The sequence below is a fragment of the Corvus brachyrhynchos genome, unplaced genomic scaffold (assembly GCF_000691975.1).
Source record: "Corvus brachyrhynchos isolate BGI_N302 unplaced genomic scaffold, ASM69197v1 scaffold66, whole genome shotgun sequence".
Classification (NCBI taxonomy): Eukaryota; Metazoa; Chordata; class Aves; order Passeriformes; family Corvidae; genus Corvus; species Corvus brachyrhynchos.
The window spans coordinates 3,337,441-3,354,255 of record NW_008238440.1 but is presented as its reverse complement, the minus strand read 5'-3'; the positions used below and the strand labels follow the sequence as shown (position 1 = coordinate 3,354,255).

Sequence of the window (16,815 nt, the reverse complement as noted above, 5' to 3'; positions counted from 1 at the left end):
GCTTACCTAAATTTCTTCTGCTTCCTTGATATATCCTCTCTCAGAGGATTAAAGGATGGCCAGGTGGAGCTGCTGTGCACGTGCTGACACATCTGGCATTTGCTCTTCCAGGGCAGTTTGTGTCCTGGTGCAAATCTGGAGTGAGGCCATGCACTGACATTATTTCTGATCAGGAATGTGCCCAGTGAACATCCTTGGCAGAAGGATGATGAGTGGAACTAGGTGCTTGCTGAGCAGAGCATCCAATTGTGTTCTGCCTTCCAGCAACGAGGCTGTTCTCCACCATCACAGCAGCTGAGATGCTCTGCTCTTCCTTGGTATCCTGGAAGTGACTCTGTCAGGTGGAAATTTAAGACTTGAGGAACTTTGAACAGTATCAAGTGAAAAGCAAAATTAGGTGGAGTAATGGACAGAGTGAGTGCTCAAAGGACAACAGAGCCTCTTACTTCAGTCAGAATCTAAAAAAGCTGCTTGGAAAGGTATTTGAATTCCTTGGAAAGGTATTTGAATTCCTCTCCTGTCCAAAAATCACTGCACAAATCTGAACAAGTCCCCAGAAAAATGTAAAACCTTGGTAGGAGGGAGAGAGCCCTTCAGCCGTGTGAGAGCTGTGTGAACTCACCAGAGGTGCCTCTTTCCCGTCCTGTCAGTGGCTTTGAGTCAGTGTTGAGATCACAGAACTTCTGGCATTGTTTCTATGAGGATCTGTCCAAACTTGGGGTTGGAAACTCCTCAGGCAGGCCCAGGAACTCCAGGTGGCAGTGGCTGTGCTGGAGCTGCAGTGAGGGCAGGGATGGGGCTCTGGGGGCTTTGGAAGCAGCTCCTCTGTGGGACATGAGTGATTGTGATTGGAAGGAGGTGTCTGACGAGGCCACTGAAATCAGGACTTAACTAAGGGCTCCACACTGCAGGTGCAGTGTTGTGTTTGCCTCCTGAAACCTGAATTGCAGAGAAACCAGCACTCCCAGCACCCTTCTGGTCTTGTCAGTTGAGGAAAACCAAGCAAACAAACAAAAAGCCAAAAAGCCAAGCTGACTTTTCCTCCATGTGCCCCAGACCCTGAGCTTGGTGCAGTATTTGTTGGCAGAGAATGGGCAGAAGACTGAGTCAGCCACTTCCACCCCAATCAAAACTGGCTTTACAATAATTATTTTAAATTTAATTTTCTGGAATGATATTCCTGAAATACAGAACTGTGTTTTATTTCAGTCACGAAACAGATCTTTGTAAATAAAAGGCTGGGATCTTACACAAGTGCCTGACCCTGGGAGCAAACTGCTTTGAAATAAATGAAGTCACCAAGTACTTAAAGGCCAGTAAGGAAATTCTCTGGGCAGGCACCTCACTGCAAGCTGCTACAGCAGTCCTGAAGCAACAGATGAACATTTTGTTTGCTGCCTTTGTTTACTTTAGTCCAGCGTGGAAAAGATGACCAGACAACCTCTGTATATTCTGGGTGTGTGAAGGGTGAACCCGAAGGGGACTTTGTTGTTTACAGGGTTATTGGCTGCCAAGAGGGAGCACTGAACCCCCAATGTCTACTCAGTATTTCAGAACTAATTCTTGGTTCAATTCCTTCATCTCATGCCCTAAGGAAGAGGTTTGTGTTGTGGCTGGACCCCAGGGCTGGCTCTGAGCTGTGCCCCCTCCCCAGAACAGATTTAGGATTCCTTAAATCGCTCTGCCCTTGTGCTGGGCAGAGGCAAAGCAGCAAAATCAGGTCTCCAAATAAGTAAAGACACCAAACACTCCTATTAAAAGAGGTTTAATCCAGCATGGTTTCTAAATATTAACCATGTATCCAGCTGTGACATGCAATACATTTTTTACTTTAAAAAAAAAGAGAAATACAAAACGAGTATAAAAATGAGCCTGGGTCCCCTGAACATCACAGTGTGTGCCAGTAAAATATGACAAGAGAAGGGAAAGAAACACAGGATTTCGTACAGGAAAAGGTCCAAGGAGATCTTTCTCATAAATCAAAGATTATTTTTCACATTTAGAAGCAACCACTTGTTTTGCATTTATGCTGTCAGTGGTCAGGAAGCAGGAGATGTGTAGGAGCTGCCTGCTGGACAGCTCTGAGCCTGACCAGCACCTTCCCTGCTCCCTGCCAGGTTCCCTGTCCTGCTGTCAGCAGCCAGCTGCCACAGGGAACTGGAACCCAGGTGCTGATTTTATTCCAAAGGAAATCTGCCTTTATTGTTTTATCCCTGTTTTTCACTTACTGTTAGCACTATCTGCTCTCATTTTAAATACACCTGTTCTGGTACTGTATTAATTTTTAAAAAATCTGTATGAGTTTCTTTGCCACAGACCTGTCTGATGCCATCAGTAAGGAGGACGCCATGGTCTTCCCAAGCATTCCCAAGTGTTTAAAAATGGACACAAATATTTCAAGGTAGGTTGTGCTACCTGTGAAAACAGCTTGTAAATCCAGGTGGCTTTTCCCCTGGAATACACCACCACTAGATAAATCACATCCTTCCAGGGGGAAAAACCAACCCAGGCCACACACAGACACTGGGGCTGGGGAGATGAATTCGTTGCAGACATTCTGTAGTTTGGGGTTGGTTTCTTGGCCTTTTCACAGTGGGGCCTGGGCACCCTCAGTGTGGCAGCACAGTGCCAGTGGCACAAGTGCAGTGCTGGTGTCACGGCAGCACCAGTGGCCTCAGCACAGAGCAGGACACCAGGCCGTGGTGCCTGGGACACAGATACTTGCAGGTTCCACCAGGCAGGTCCTGCTGGGAGGTGTTTGCCAAGCCTGCCTTCCCTGGCTGTGCAAACACTTCCAGGGGCTTCCCCAAAAACAGGACAGGGGCTGCCCAGAGCTGCCTCACCTGTTTCATCACAGCCTGTGGTGAAATTGCAGCAGATGGGACGTGACTCCATCCAAGCAGCTTAAAAAAAGGGATACTGAATGTTTGATGAGCCAGCTGTCCTGCAGCACCATTGTACTTTGAGGTTTGCTCTCGCTGCAGATTTCCAGTTGTCACTTTTCCTTGTCACAGACAGGCAGGAGATACAAAGGTATTGACACCAAGGTGTTAACTGTCATCCAGGCCTTCAGTGCGTGGGAGCATTCAGACTTCAGATAAAGAAATATTGTTAGTTAATCAAGAAAAATACAAATAGAGGCATCCAAACCTCTCTTCTTTGGCACGTCAAGAAGTATAAAAGCTCTAAGTGTTAAAGGTTTGGAATTACAAAAGCACATTAAAAGCTCTAAATGTTAAAAATGCTGTTCCCATTTACCCAGGACATGGATGTGCTGAGTGGGGAGGGGCAACAGAGAACTGAGCTGTGTTTGGACAGGACTACTGTAGGATCTGTAGTTGTGAAGGAGTGTTTAACGGCACTGGGAATAGTCTCCTCTTCCACATCACTGCCCTGTCTGTGCTCTGGTGATTCCATAAACAGTGGGGTGGAAAGAGGCTGGAATGAGGGGATATTTCAATTGGCAGTGCATTCAGCAAAGAGGAAAGTGCTTGATCATCTTCCCTTCACGCTTGGGTGGTGTTTGGTTCTTCAGTCTGAGTCAGAGCCAGAGTCCTCATCTGAGGGGTAAAACAAGGAACAAAAGTGAAAATGCAAACTGGAAATCCCCCCCAGCTGTGGCTCAGGCTGGGAGAGAGAGGCTGCTCTGGCAGGGTGTGCTTCAAAGGACACAGCGGGTTTGGGAATGAACACTTCTGTGAAATGAGTTCTTGCTGAGGTGATGGGACCTGAAACGTCGTTTGAAGGAGTTGGGAGATGCTGCTCGGAGGCCCTGCTGGCATCCGTGCTGCTCTGGGCACTGCAGCTCAACCCCTCTGAGAGCCAGAAGCTCTGAGCTGCTGAGAAATCCCAGCAGGCCCACAGAGCTCCATCCTTCTGGCCTCAGCACTCGAGAGCCCCCGTGTGAACACAAGTTTGTGCTGCAGGGCTGAGCCCTCCTTGCATGGGCACCAACACCAAGCTGTGCGACTGCACGTGAGTTTATGTATTTGTGTCTCCATCTCCAGGGCAATCAGATCTAATCTGTATCCTAATTCTGTACCCTTGCCACCTCATCATCTTCTGAGGGCAGTTCAGATTTCAGCTTTTACAGTCTGTTTCCTGTTCCTTTGATCCTTTTGTTCCTTTGTCTCTCTTTTCAGCCTAAAGCTTGCAAAACACTTAACAGTCTACTAAAATCCCCAGAAGAGACTTTCAGTGCTGCTGTTCACCTCCTAGGATTCTATACACATCTTGTGTGTTTGGTTTTGAGGGGGTTTTAAATGGGATTTTCTGGGGGGGGTTGGGATATTTTTTGTTTGTTTTTAAGTGTGGAGCAGCCTTTTTAATCCACGTGGGTGCAATAAAGAGTCACAGGGACATGACGGGCTCCTGGAAACTGCATAACAGCTACCCCTGTCCTGACTTGAACTGGATTTGAACACCTAAGACCCTCTTTTTATCTTTGTTTAAGTGGATCTGTCTGATCTGGAGTAGACTGTAATAGAAAAAAAATTGATAACAATCTTGTTAAATTTTATGTTTGACCCTTGGATTTCAAGGCCAATTGCCCACAGATGGTCAAAGCTGATCATAAGCGGCAATCATGACAAGGAAATGATCAGAGAAAAGCACTACTTGGACATAAAATGCTGTGGATTAATGGATGTTAATAGCAAGTTACCAAGAAATAAAAGGTAGATATTTGCTTGTTTCTACAGTAAGATATTTTAATGGGGAAAGAAAATCTGTGCTGCATGGCAATTTCTATAATTGGATTTGGGATCTTTCAAAGTTAGAGGTTGTGAAACTCTGAGAAACTTCACATTCCTGGCTTTCAGGTTATCTTTATAAATCACTGGAATTCCATTTGCAGCTTCCTAACCGAGCAGAGCTGTGGTACACAAACCCAAGGTGGCCAAGAACAGAAACTGCTCTTGCTGAGCAAGAGCTCTTGCTCCCTGCAAAGGGCGAAATGGAGAGGGAACTCTCACATTGCAGCTCGTGTAACAGAGCAGGGAATTTTACCCACCTTCTGTCTTGCGCCCCTCAGGGGAATCAGAGCTGCCTTGCTTGAGGAAAGTGACCAGGTCATTGAAGGTTATGTAGAAATCAATGGCAAACACGATGGTGGCTGCAAACCCAAACACCTGAAAGGGCAAAAGAATGCTCTCCTTAACAACAGCTCAACGTTTGTCAGGGACAAACCAAAATGAGCCAAACCGACACAAGAAAAACTCTGTGGTTTTTTTGGCCGGTGCCTTTCCAAAAAGGCAGGGAAGGGAAATGGTTTGTGACACATGGGCATCAACTGAATTACAGCTGATTTGGGAGCCTGAGAAGTGACCAGGTGTGTCCTTATCCCTCCCCCAGGCTGCAGCCCTCTCAGGCTCTGGGCACGTTCTGGGCATCAGCACTGCTGGGAGCTACAGGAGAGCACCTCCTGCACCTCTGCCACCAAGAAATCACCTCCATTTCTCTGGAAATGATTTTCCACTTGTTTGCAAGGAGATGTGTCTATTGCTGAGCAAACCAGACTGAGATTAAAATGATTCTGGAGTCCCCTCTCCAGTGTCAGAGCAGCAGAATTGTGCCAGGCACAGGCGGGGCGCTGGTCTGGGAGCCCGGGCTGAACACGCTCCATTGCTCTGGGTCTCCCTGCAGGGACAAACATTAACACAAGGTTTGGGTTTGTATTGTGGGGTGGTTTGGGAAGGGCTGCTGGCCAACACCACTGGGCATTGTTCTTCCCAAGCTTAAAAAATTGTTATGCAAATTTTATTTATGTTTTTATGTTTTATATTTTATGTTTTTATTATGTTATTTATTTATGTTGCATACATTATTGATGCTTAGAGTCAAGTTGCAGATGCAAGGGCTGTATCGTATTTCTGACCACAAAATGCTGACAGTGAAGGCTCTCTCCTGGCCAGTCCTTGTACTGGAGGGTAAAATGACACTGCTCTTGTTTCCACTCATCCAAGTAAAACTGAGCAGGAGAGGCAGGAGGTTGAAATTACATAATTTAGACTGGCCTTAGCAGTTACGGGTTTGGTTTCTTTTATTATTATTATTATTATAGTTACGGGTTTGGTTTCTTTTATTATTATTATTATTATTATTATTATTATTATTATTATTATTATTATTATTATTATTATTCCCTCCATTCAAGGACCTTGATACTCTTTGCAGGAACAGTTTATCTTCCCTGTACAGCTGGTAAAATTAAAAAGCAGAATAGGTGCCTTCCCTAAGGGTACAGTTAACACTGAGCAGCACTGTTAGGGTGAAAAAACTACTCATTGGTTCAAAACATGTTTTTCTGAAAACCTGACCATTTCTTCTTTGCTTTAAGCAAATTAATTCTCAGTTAATTGAAGAAGCTTCTGTTACTTGCAGTGGGGTCATATTTGAACTGTTTCTTAAGTACATGCATACTCAGTTCACCGCAACACTTAGGTGGAAAGCTCATGCTTACTCACCCCTGCTGCTTTGGATGCTCCATCACTGTACTTTGAGACAGCAGCAATTGAAATGGCAAAGTAAATAATGGCAGCGGTGACGCAGCGCAAGAAATCCTGTGAAAGAAGCAATGGAGCATTCTCAGATTGGTCAAGGATTTCCTCTAAAAACCATTTTGGAAACAAACACTCAACCCCTCTGTTGTTGCATCAGTGGCCTTGCTGGCATGTGACCACAGCCTGGTTTGCTTTAGAGGAGGAATTGCTCATCTGGGAAATATTTCTAAGTGAGAGAAGACCTGAACCTTGGCATAAACTTCTGCTCTTAAAGATGCTGGGATAAATCCTGCTTCTACCCTGCCTGTGTCAGGCAGACCTTCCTTCAGGCTGGGAGGGGCTGTGCTGGAGCTGTGCCTTGGAGCACAGCTAGGGCTTTAATGGAAAAATCATTTAAAATGCCTCAAAACCCTCGTGTTGAAGCAGAACTCCTGGGGCACCAAAGGCTCAGGAGGTCCCAGCTCCCGTGGGAACGGGGTGCCTGTCTCTCTGTGGATGCAGGTCTGCGTGATGATCTCCACGGAGACCTGTCTGTGGAACTCCTCATTCAGGAACCAAACACTTGGTTTAGTGTTGCATGATTTATACTTCCTATGTCCACCGGCAGCTCCACCAGCCCGCCCCAGGAGCACGTGCCTGGTGTGATCCCTGGCACAGTCCTGCTGAGCTGTGCCCGGTCACACCAGCAGGGCTGTCTCTGCAGTGAGTTTTAAACACAGAGCTGTGGTTCCCAGGGCATGTGCCAATCACAGGGGCTGCAATAATGGTACCCTCAGCTCTGTTCACAATTAGCTCTTCTGCCTTTCCAGAACAGATGGAGGAGTAAGATCCTGTCTCAAAGCACAAATCCTACAAGAAACTTGACTCCTCTGAAGTCAGGACAAGGTCACTTATCTACATTCTGTGCCTGCAGTGTGTTATGGTAATGGCCATAATAAACACGCACATGCCTTTTTTGTCTTAGTTCTGGAACCAGATGCATGTAGAAAATGGGAAAATGATGGAACTGAGATTACCAGCTGAAAACTGTGCACAGTTGTAGCCAAAGTCACTGATACTGTTTTATCCACCAGTGGCCTTGCTAAAGTTATTTTTATACACTGAGAACCCTAATTCAAACCTCACTGCAATGAACTATTGATGGTACCAAAAGAGAATCCAGATTGATAAGATCAGTGGGGTTTTTTGAAGTGTTTGTACTGCAAGGCAGCTGCTCCTTTTGCAGTGATATTTGAGGCTGCAGGGACATCCAGTGGCCAGGGCTCTCCTGCAGCCCCAGCACTGCCTCAGCAGCCACTGGGCTCCTGTGTGGGCATGAACTGGCCAGAGCTGCCCCTTCTCAGAGCAGCTCAGTTTGTTTGTGAGTGTAGCTCCACCTGAGAATTCAATCACAGCCTAATAAAGTCTGTCCATTATCAACAACACACATTCCCCCCTTTGTAAGGGTGCCAATAAGGAGCCCCCAGCAGTCAGACTGACTTGGGCTGGTGCTGGCCCTAAGCTATTTGCCTGGAATTGGGCATAATTTCAGTGGTTTGATAAAGCCACGCTTTGTGTCAGCGCCCAAAAAGCTGCAGTGTAGAGCAGAGCATAGCTTAGAGTGATCTGGGACCTTCTGAACCAGAGGCAGCATGGATAAGTTTCTCATAGGGCAGTAAAGTTGTTACAGTCACCCTGAACTCCTGCCCAGCCCCTTTCACTCCCCTCACAGTGCACAATTAAACCTGGGGGTTTCTGTTGCACATCTCACTTACCGCCAAAGGCCAGTGGGCTCCTTTAAACTTCTCATTAAGCTTGGAGGCGTAGGCAAAAAAGAGAAACAGTGCCAGCAGAAACTCTAGGAGTGGTGCCATCATGAAAGAAGCTGCTACAGATGCAATATAGCAGATAAAGATGATAAATGACAGCACCTAAAGTAAAGGGAAAACTCGTAGTTATTCGCATGGAATAGCAGAGCCGCAGGCAGCCGAGCAGCTTTGAAGTGTTATTTTCCCTGTGTATTTCTGTCAGTGCTGCTGCTGATGGCATAGTTTGCTTCCTGCTTTATTTTTCATTGGGCCAAATGATTTTTCTTGTTCAGCATGGAATAAATCTGAAGTAATGGTGTTTACTTCCATGTGTGTGAATCGCTTTTCCAGAGCGCTGGGTGGATTTGCACCTCTTGGAGTCAGTAATTTGCTCTGGATTGTAAACAGCTCTGACAAAATCATTCTGAAAATAGAGTGGGGTGTTGCCAAGCAAGCAGAGCTCTAAGCTTTCAGCCGTGACAGCTCTCATTTGAAACCCAAATCAGTGCTCAGACAGCCTGAAGCAACTCAGCATTTATAATCTTGGAGTTGAAAGAATAAAGTCTGCTGGTGATGGATAGAAAAGGGCCAAGAATTAATTGTTCTGTGATTTCTGGAAGTCTCTGGTTCCAGTTTTCCAGCATGGCAGCTGTCTTAGAGAGTAACAGGACTGATAACTCCCATTGATTTATCTCTGTGATGTTTCCTAACTCTAGTAAAATAATAAAAATGGCATTTGTTTTCCCACTCAATTGAAACACCTTTAGAATATACCTATGGCTCAAAATACAAAGTTTCACAATGGAAAAACTACTGAAGAAAATGCATTTTTAGCTAAACCAGACAGTACCAGACTGCTGTCCTACACTCCTGGGCCTTCAGCTGCTGTGTTTGTAAAAGTGGAAGGGGAGGGAACCATGGAGAAGCTCAACACCATTTTCAATTGCTGTACTGGGGTTGGTCACCCCCACAAAGAGGCTCCAGTCCTGTGTTCTACTGCCTTGCATAGGAACTGCTTGCTGTTTCAATCAAATTAGCTTGGCGTAACAAAAGTAGCCAGAATGCTGAATTACACATTATTATGTGCCAGTTCACACCTGGGCTGCTCTGTCCAGCCCGTCCTCCTGGAGACAAATCTCTGCCTTCCCAAAGCTCAGGGATGCTTTTGGCCAGCACAGCAGGGGGGACTGAGCATTAGATTACAAGGATGTTTTCAACTTCTAATTGCACATTGGGACACTGACATTCCCACTCACACAGCACTGAAAATAAATGTATTCTTTCCCCCCAGATGGCACATCTGAAGGCACATGTAGCTTCCTGCAAAGGTAATCAATGCATTTGCCTTGTTAAATTTCAGCTCTATGGATTTCTTTCTTTGCTGCTACCATGGGTTCCTGGGGACCACCTGTACCTCGGAAAAGATCACCATTACACTTGAATGATAAGGCTCCTATAGTTATTAGTAATTACTCCTATGAGAGGTCAGTCAACCCTCAAATACATGTATCAAAAAACCCTTTTATGTTTAGGGGGCAACTAAGCAGTTCAATCCCACTGAAATAATTTTTTGGTGTAATTAATTAACAAGCCTTTATACTCAGCCTGCTTTGGGGAAAGCAGTCAGTGCCTGACCAGGATGCTAACAACTGGAGTACATTGTTTTCATCCATTAGGACTGGCTGCCGAGACTAGAGAGGATGTGACATTTTTAGTAAGAGACTATATTTATCTTAAAACATCTTTGCATTGTTCTTGTTTCACTGGGTTCTAAGAAACTGAGCTGGGATAGCATATAGACCTCACTTCTGCATGGGCCTGGTAGCTGGTAATACCTGCCCCATTTGTTGGCGTTTACCCCATTTTAATTTGTTTATTGCTCACAGAGCCTCTCTGCAGGTTTTTCTCATTTTCATAAAGCAGAGGGGGCTCATTCCGTGTGTCTCATCCTTAGCATGGTAGTTTCTTTCTGTGAGCTGAAAGTGATAACTCTTTGAAGGGAAGGGGATTTATCAGAGCTTGACAACTCCTAAGAGGAGAGAGAACTTCCTTCTTCCTATCACAGCACCTATTCCCTTTCCACCCCAAAGAACAAAGACTGGACTTGCTTTGTGAATCTGCTTCACTTGCATTTCTGGAACATAATTTAGACACAGTTTGATGTTCTCTTGGATTAAAAAGAAATCACCATCTATACACGACAATTTTTTCTTGCTCTGGTGTTGCAAAAATATCTTCCCTTTTGTGGCTAAAGGCAGGTATGTGACAGCTGAGCTGCAGGGATGACCAGCAGCAGGGAGATGGGTTCAGGGCTGGTCCCACCGACCACAACCCTTCCTATGGCAGATCATTAGACCTGAACTACACCTGGTGATCTCTTAGGAAAGGATTAAATGCAGTGTTAAATAATATGTCCTACTGGAGCAGCAAGGGGAGGTAGAGAGGCAAATTTCAGATATGTAAGGTGACACTGCACAGCAGAGATCCCTTTCATCTTGATTCTGTTTGAGTCAGTAACTCCTGTGCTCTGACTGCATTTGCACTGAGAAAAAAGCTTTCCTGTCAGAAGCGTGAAGTGAAAGGAAGAGCCTTTGTGGTCTGTTATTATCAGCTTTATGGCAATTTGTGCCAGGGAAGGCTCCTGCTGTCTCCCCTCAGCCCTGGGCAGGTGTGAGGTTCAGACATGAGCCAAGCTCAGGGTGAAACAGGAGCTGTTCCGTGGCAGGAACACACCAAGAAGCCCCTGATCCCAGGTGCTGATGTGCCAGGGGATCCCTGCTTCCGTGCCAGGTAAGCTGCTGAAGAGACAGAAAGACCAGTCTGAGCATTTCAACTTTCTGACTGGGTCTGACCCAGAGAAGCTGGGGAAATATCAGTTATTTTAAAATCTGGTCACCAGGCCAGCTACTTGCTCAAATCAAGCCCTGCATCACTGGTAGATGACAGCAGTCTCCTGCTGCCTGTTCCTCAGCCCTGAAGGACAGTCACTGTATTCCCACCTTCCTCACCCTCAGTGGTGGGATTGAGCCCAGCCTGTCCTGCTCTCCACTTGTCAGCATCCCACTGCGAGGAGAACTGCACCTCAAGGCACACTGAAAACAAAGGCACCTTTTGATTCACAAGAAGCCACTTGGTTTCAGTAGATTATTGATGGTATCAGTAAAGGGGAAAGAACCTGAAGTGTGGTAACTGCTCTCCAGTTCAACATCCTTCCTCATTCTGGAGGCACTCTGAGACTGAGAAGGCCCAAGGAAGATTTTATGTGAAATATACACCTATACAAAAAAGGGACCAGATTTTGAGAATGAAGGTTTGAAAGATGGTATTTTTGGATGCTTTCACTGGGGGAAGGCTGGAAGGTCCAGGAAGGGGAGGGAGGCAGACCCTGGAAAGAGCCAGAGGAACAACAGGAAGGAAGTGCCCGAGGGCTCTGTCCGATGATGACCATGGCACTGCACCTTGGCACTGCACCCTGTTCTTTGGTTTTCTTCTTTTCCATCTCCCATTGCAGCCCTGACATGGATTTTAATGCCAAACCTCCTTGGTAGCTCGGGAACAGCTCCGTGTAATACAAGAGCCCACAAATGGTAGGATTTTGATGATGTTTCTCATTTCTCCTTTTGTACAGCTCATTTCCTCTTCTGGCAGGTGGAATGCACGGACTCCTTGAGCAATAGTGGATATTACCTATAACTGTCTTTTCTGAATTGTAAAAGTGAGTAGGTCCTTTTCTGACCACTAAACTGCACTGCCACTATCTTGAGCATTTGATGTTATCTCAAAATTTTAAAAATACACCTCTCCTCCCACAATACAAACACTGCAGTGCCAGTCTGTACCCAGAAATAATGACACCTACCTACGTACTTTTCCAGGATTCAAGTCTTTGCGACAAACACCTCGCAAACTGAAAGTTGCTCTAAAAACTCAAAAGCACCCTTCAGAATATACCCTGACCCCTCCAAGGACTGGCAGTGTTCCACTGCACATCGTACTTGTTCTGCACCTCTGTTCCTGGAGCTGTGTGTTTCAAGGTCACTTCAGAGAAAGGTCAAACTATGGGACCTTGTTGTTTTTCTAACAGCTCTGTAGCTACGCTAAAAAAAAAAAGGCAGCTAGAGAGGAAGTTTGTGAGGCTCCATGCAGTTGCAAGTTCTCTTCTAGCACTTTCAGAAAGCACTGCTGCTTCTGGGAGAAAAAAAAGGCCCAGTGTCGTATCAGTTTTGTCAATTTGTATTTACACAGGGTTTTTCTCTTCCCCTCACTTGGGATTACACCCTCAGCATTGAGAGCAGCTGAGTCTGAGCCCTTCCTGAGCTGCTGATGAAAGGTTAGTGTGACCGCTGCCAGCTTCACTGAGAAGGAATATCTGCATGCAGGAAGCTCTAATGCAGCAAAGAGCAGGACAGGAACCTTTCACAGCTTGGCAATCATAAGGGTATAAAAAATCCTGGCAGAAAAGCAGCCTGACTATTCACTGAGCACCTTTTATGTACACTCCCATTCACACAAAAAGCCTTCTTTGGTATTGTGTTTCCAAAAGTAACTTTCCCATTTAGACCCATGTAATTATTACTTAATATTCCGTTGCTGAGCTTCTTAAACTGGCCAGGCATTACAAAGTTATACTTTATTGTACAACAGGCTTGCAGTTCAAGGCCTAAAACATAATCATGACAGTGGTGAGAGAGCACAGTGTCCCTGAAGGGAGGGAGGCCTGAGCAGTGCTGAGGTCATGGCAGCTCCAGAGGTGTTTGTCTCCTCCGAGCAGGGAGAACAGACCCACCGGAATCCGCTGGGAATATGGGAATGTTGGGAAGCTGCTGGCAGCACTGCACCAGCTCATCTCCTGCTCCTCATCTCCTGCCCTCACCTCCCTCCACAGGAAAGAACAGGTCTGCCTAAGGTTTTACAAGTGGGTAGCAGTGGTATCTTTTGGACAAGAGTGCATGTGGGTCTCGTATTTTTGTCAAACAGACAAAGTGCATCACTCAGTGCTCTCTGCTATTCAGTTACTACTTCTCTGTTGCACTTGTCGTGGAGGTGAAATTCCTGGTTCCTCCAGAACTGGCTGCAGGAGAGGCCTTCGGGCTACAGACCCTGAGAAAGGCACAGGGAGCTTCTTCAAAGGAGACTTTACACCGAGCAGCTGAAGTTTCAGTTGTGAAGGTCAGTTCAGAGAAGACTGAAAAGACAGGAGAAAGACGGGAAAAGAGGAGCGAAACTGGCACAATGATTTCTACATCCTTTTACATCACCACAAAACTGACACAATTGTAAATATTTATACTGCGTCTTTATGAAAAAGAAATAAAATGTAGCACCACTGCATGCTGGCTTCAGGAGATTGAGGAGATGCCAGTTAAAGCAGCCACAAAAGCTCGACTGGAACAGCCGGGTGAGCAGCAGAATCCACAACTGGGGATCTTGTCTGGACAAGCTCTGGTGGCAGTGTGAGAGTGGCTGTCAAATGGTTCCAACACAGAACACAGGGAAATGAAAACTGCATCTCTTAAGGGTGGAAAACAGCATGGATGAGATGATGACCTTCAACACAGCAACTGGAGTATTTAGGAAAAATGAGTATCTTAACAAGAGTGTTAAAATATGTGGAAGAAATCATGGCATGGGGGGGAGAACAGAAAGGAAAAACGATTAACCTGTAAGATTAAAAATGCTGATTAGAAAATGGAGGGAGTAAGGCAGTGAGAGTAAACAGGATTAGGAGAGACAGTGAAGCTTATAAATGTATTTGATGCTACTGCTTCTTTCTGGCTCTACAGCTATTCCACGTGGAATAAAAAATTAATCAGGCAGGTTAGTGGTGGGGTGGACTGGATGTTCTCCAGAGGTCCCTTCCAACCCCAACCATTCTGTGATTTTGTGGAGATCAAAAGTAAAAGGAGCAGGGGATGGGGGGAGGTTAACTTCCTTATCTGAATAAAATTTGAGATTATAATTAAGCCTCTAGCAGTAATCAGCTCCATCACCAGCTTGACTTGCTCTAGGGGAAGCACCAGGATACATGGGTGCTGCACCAGAGCACATTGCACCTGAACATCCTAAAGATTCATCCTCCATGTAGAAATGTGTGGAAATGTTATTTTCAAAAATGGCTGAGAGCTGGAGAAATAAAATGCATTTCTGGGGAATTGCCAAGCTGCTGAATAATGTGACATTTGTAACAGTAATGAGGACCCCACTTTGCTTCTGAACAAAAGGCACTGTTCAAAATGTGTAACCATGAATATTATTTACATACATTTATGCAGAACCCAGCCCCACCCCACATTAGCACCGTGTCAGAGGAAAAATTAAACATTCAAGACAAGAAATACAAAGCTAAAGATGAAACACAGATTTAAACCATGATAGATTTAACTTGGACTCATCTTCAATTATTTGGCACTGCATTTCTCTAACTGTGTACAGGCTGCATTTACTCTGGGGCCTGTGTTGTCTTCAAGGGTTTCTTCTGGCAAAGCTGAGACAACTGGAGAGAAACTACTGCTGCCTCTTGTCTGCCACGAAACCACGTCCTGAGCACGTGGGCTTGGCCTGCAAGGAGCACAAGGAAAGCTCTCGGCAGATGGGATTTTAGAGCTGCTTGCAGCCAGCCAAACCCTTGGGAAGCCCCAAGTGGCCTTACAAAGGATAAAACCCTGTTTTGTGAAGACAGAGCAGATTTTATTACTCCAAGGAGGCATCATCAGTACTTCTCTATGACAACAAAAGGGTGAGTCTGATCCCATGACCAGAACAGTATTCCTCCAATATGTCATCATTCTGAGATGTTAAAAAGCCAGGCTGTCTGAAAGCCATCATTTAGTGGCTGTAAGCTTGTAAAGGAAATTCCAGTGTGTGACATAGTATGTAACAAAAATACGTGCCAATGCAGCCAGGTTAGCTGGGCTTGGTATTTTCTACATGTGTGGTTTCGTAAACTACAGATGCTGTGTGAGTGATGGGGGTACCTGGAGGAGGGATGGGGTAGCTGGAATCTTTTTGGTGAACATGATAAAGCCTGTGGCCTGCTGCTACTCAGCCCAAGGCTTTCCCCACCACAGAAGTCATCCTGACCCCCTGAGTGAATGCTTTTCCTCTCAAAGCCAGCCTCACATCTGGCTGTTCCCTGTCTCTCTGCCACAGGGCAGTGCCTGCAGCCTCACAAACTCTTGAGCTGGTCCCCACCAGCTGACCACAGACAATTCTGCCTCCTCCTACCTGCTCCTTACCTTTCTTTTGCTGGAATATCCTTGTTACCTTCCCTGAGCTAGCACAGTGGATAGCCAGAGACACCTTGCACATCTGAACAGTGCTCCATGGACTTGACTGCTAGTTTGGGCTGTCCTGATATTTGACTATCTGCTGCCAAAACTCCAGCTAAAACTCCAGCAAACATAGTGTTTGAATTTATCATTATTTCTAGCAAAAATGATGTTGAACCTCTAATTTCAATCAATAAGCTTCCTGTTCAGAAGCTAAATTTTGGTGTGAAATACCCACTCCCCATGGGGTGAGTGATCTTCCTTATCAGGTGGGTACTGTTTCAGCTGTCAGGTTTTAAGCCTTTACACGTAAAATTCCAGAAAGTCCCACACCACAGTCACTGCCCTGGTCCTGCTGCCACACTATTGCTGATCCAGGCCAGGTGCCCAAGGCCTTGTGCCCACCTGGGCTGGTGTCCAGCCGCTGTCACAGTACCCCAGGGCCTTTGCCTCTGGGCAGCTCTCCAGCCCAAAGGCTCCAGAGCAGCGAGCAAGCCCATCCCTTTGAGGGTCAGGGACAAACACAGCTTTGGAGGGCTCGGGACAGCAGCTGAGTGACCGTGATGCACACAAAGCCCGACGCCACACATCATAAATTCATGAGTAAAGTCTTTCCTGACACACTCAGGACAGGCTGCCTCCTAACCCGGCACCACGCGATAATGCAAACCGCAGCCGTGGTGGTTACTGGATTCATACTGCAGATAGCTTAAAACGAAATCCAAGCGCCTTTTTGCTGAGAAGGGGTCTCCGACAGCGAAACACACTTAAGGCAGTGGAAGTATAACGCGACAAGTTTTGGTTTCTAACGTGCTCTGCCTGAATTACGCTCTCAGCCCTGCAGTTCCCCCACTCCGGTACGGCTGTTTCCCCATTTTTCCCTCGGTTGTTGTCCCCCGTCTCCGCTCTGCTGTTTCCTCCCAGTTTTCCCCTCGGTTGCTGTCCCCCAGTTTCTCCCTCCGTTATTGTTCCCCCGTCTCCCCTCGGCTGTTTTCCCCCAGTTTCCCCTTCGGTTGCCGTTCCCCAGTTTTCCCCTCAGTCGTTGTCCCGCCTCTCCCTGTTTCCCCCACGTTTCCCCCTCAGTCGTTGTCCCGCCTCTCCCCTCAGTTGTTTTCCCCTCATTTGGTGTCCCCCTCTCCCCTCAGCCGCACAGCTGAGCGGCCCGGGGCAGGTCGGTCCGGCGGAGCCCGCTCGGGTCCCGGCTGCTCCAGGGATGGCCCCGCAGCCCCCCGGCCCCGGTGTCCCGTCCTTACCGACTCC

General features: G+C 46.4%; 1 protein-coding gene and 1 long non-coding RNA gene across 2 annotated transcripts in view; one reads left to right on the top strand and one right to left on the bottom strand.

Moving 5' to 3' along the window:
• Positions 1 to 1,749: 1,749 nt before the first annotated feature.
• Positions 1,750 to 9,335, bottom strand: CMTM3 (CKLF like MARVEL transmembrane domain containing 3). Its single transcript, XM_017736586.1, has 4 exons — positions 8,255 to 9,335; positions 6,465 to 6,560; positions 5,012 to 5,129; positions 1,750 to 3,560 (listed from the first exon to the last, which is right to left on the bottom strand). The coding sequence occupies exons 1-4, from the start codon at positions 8,354 to 8,356 to the stop codon at positions 3,532 to 3,534; spliced, it is 345 nt and encodes a 114-aa protein (XP_017592075.1). The 5' UTR covers positions 8,357 to 9,335; the 3' UTR covers positions 1,750 to 3,531.
• A 3,751-nt stretch (positions 9,336 to 13,086) lies between these two features.
• The window catches only part of LOC108447239, a 4,510-nt gene continuing 781 nt past the window's right edge, over positions 13,087 to 16,815 (top strand). The window contains exon 1 of the long non-coding RNA XR_001862686.1: positions 13,087 to 16,412. This is a non-coding gene — a long non-coding RNA (uncharacterized LOC108447239). The remainder of the gene's footprint in view (positions 16,413 to 16,815) is intronic.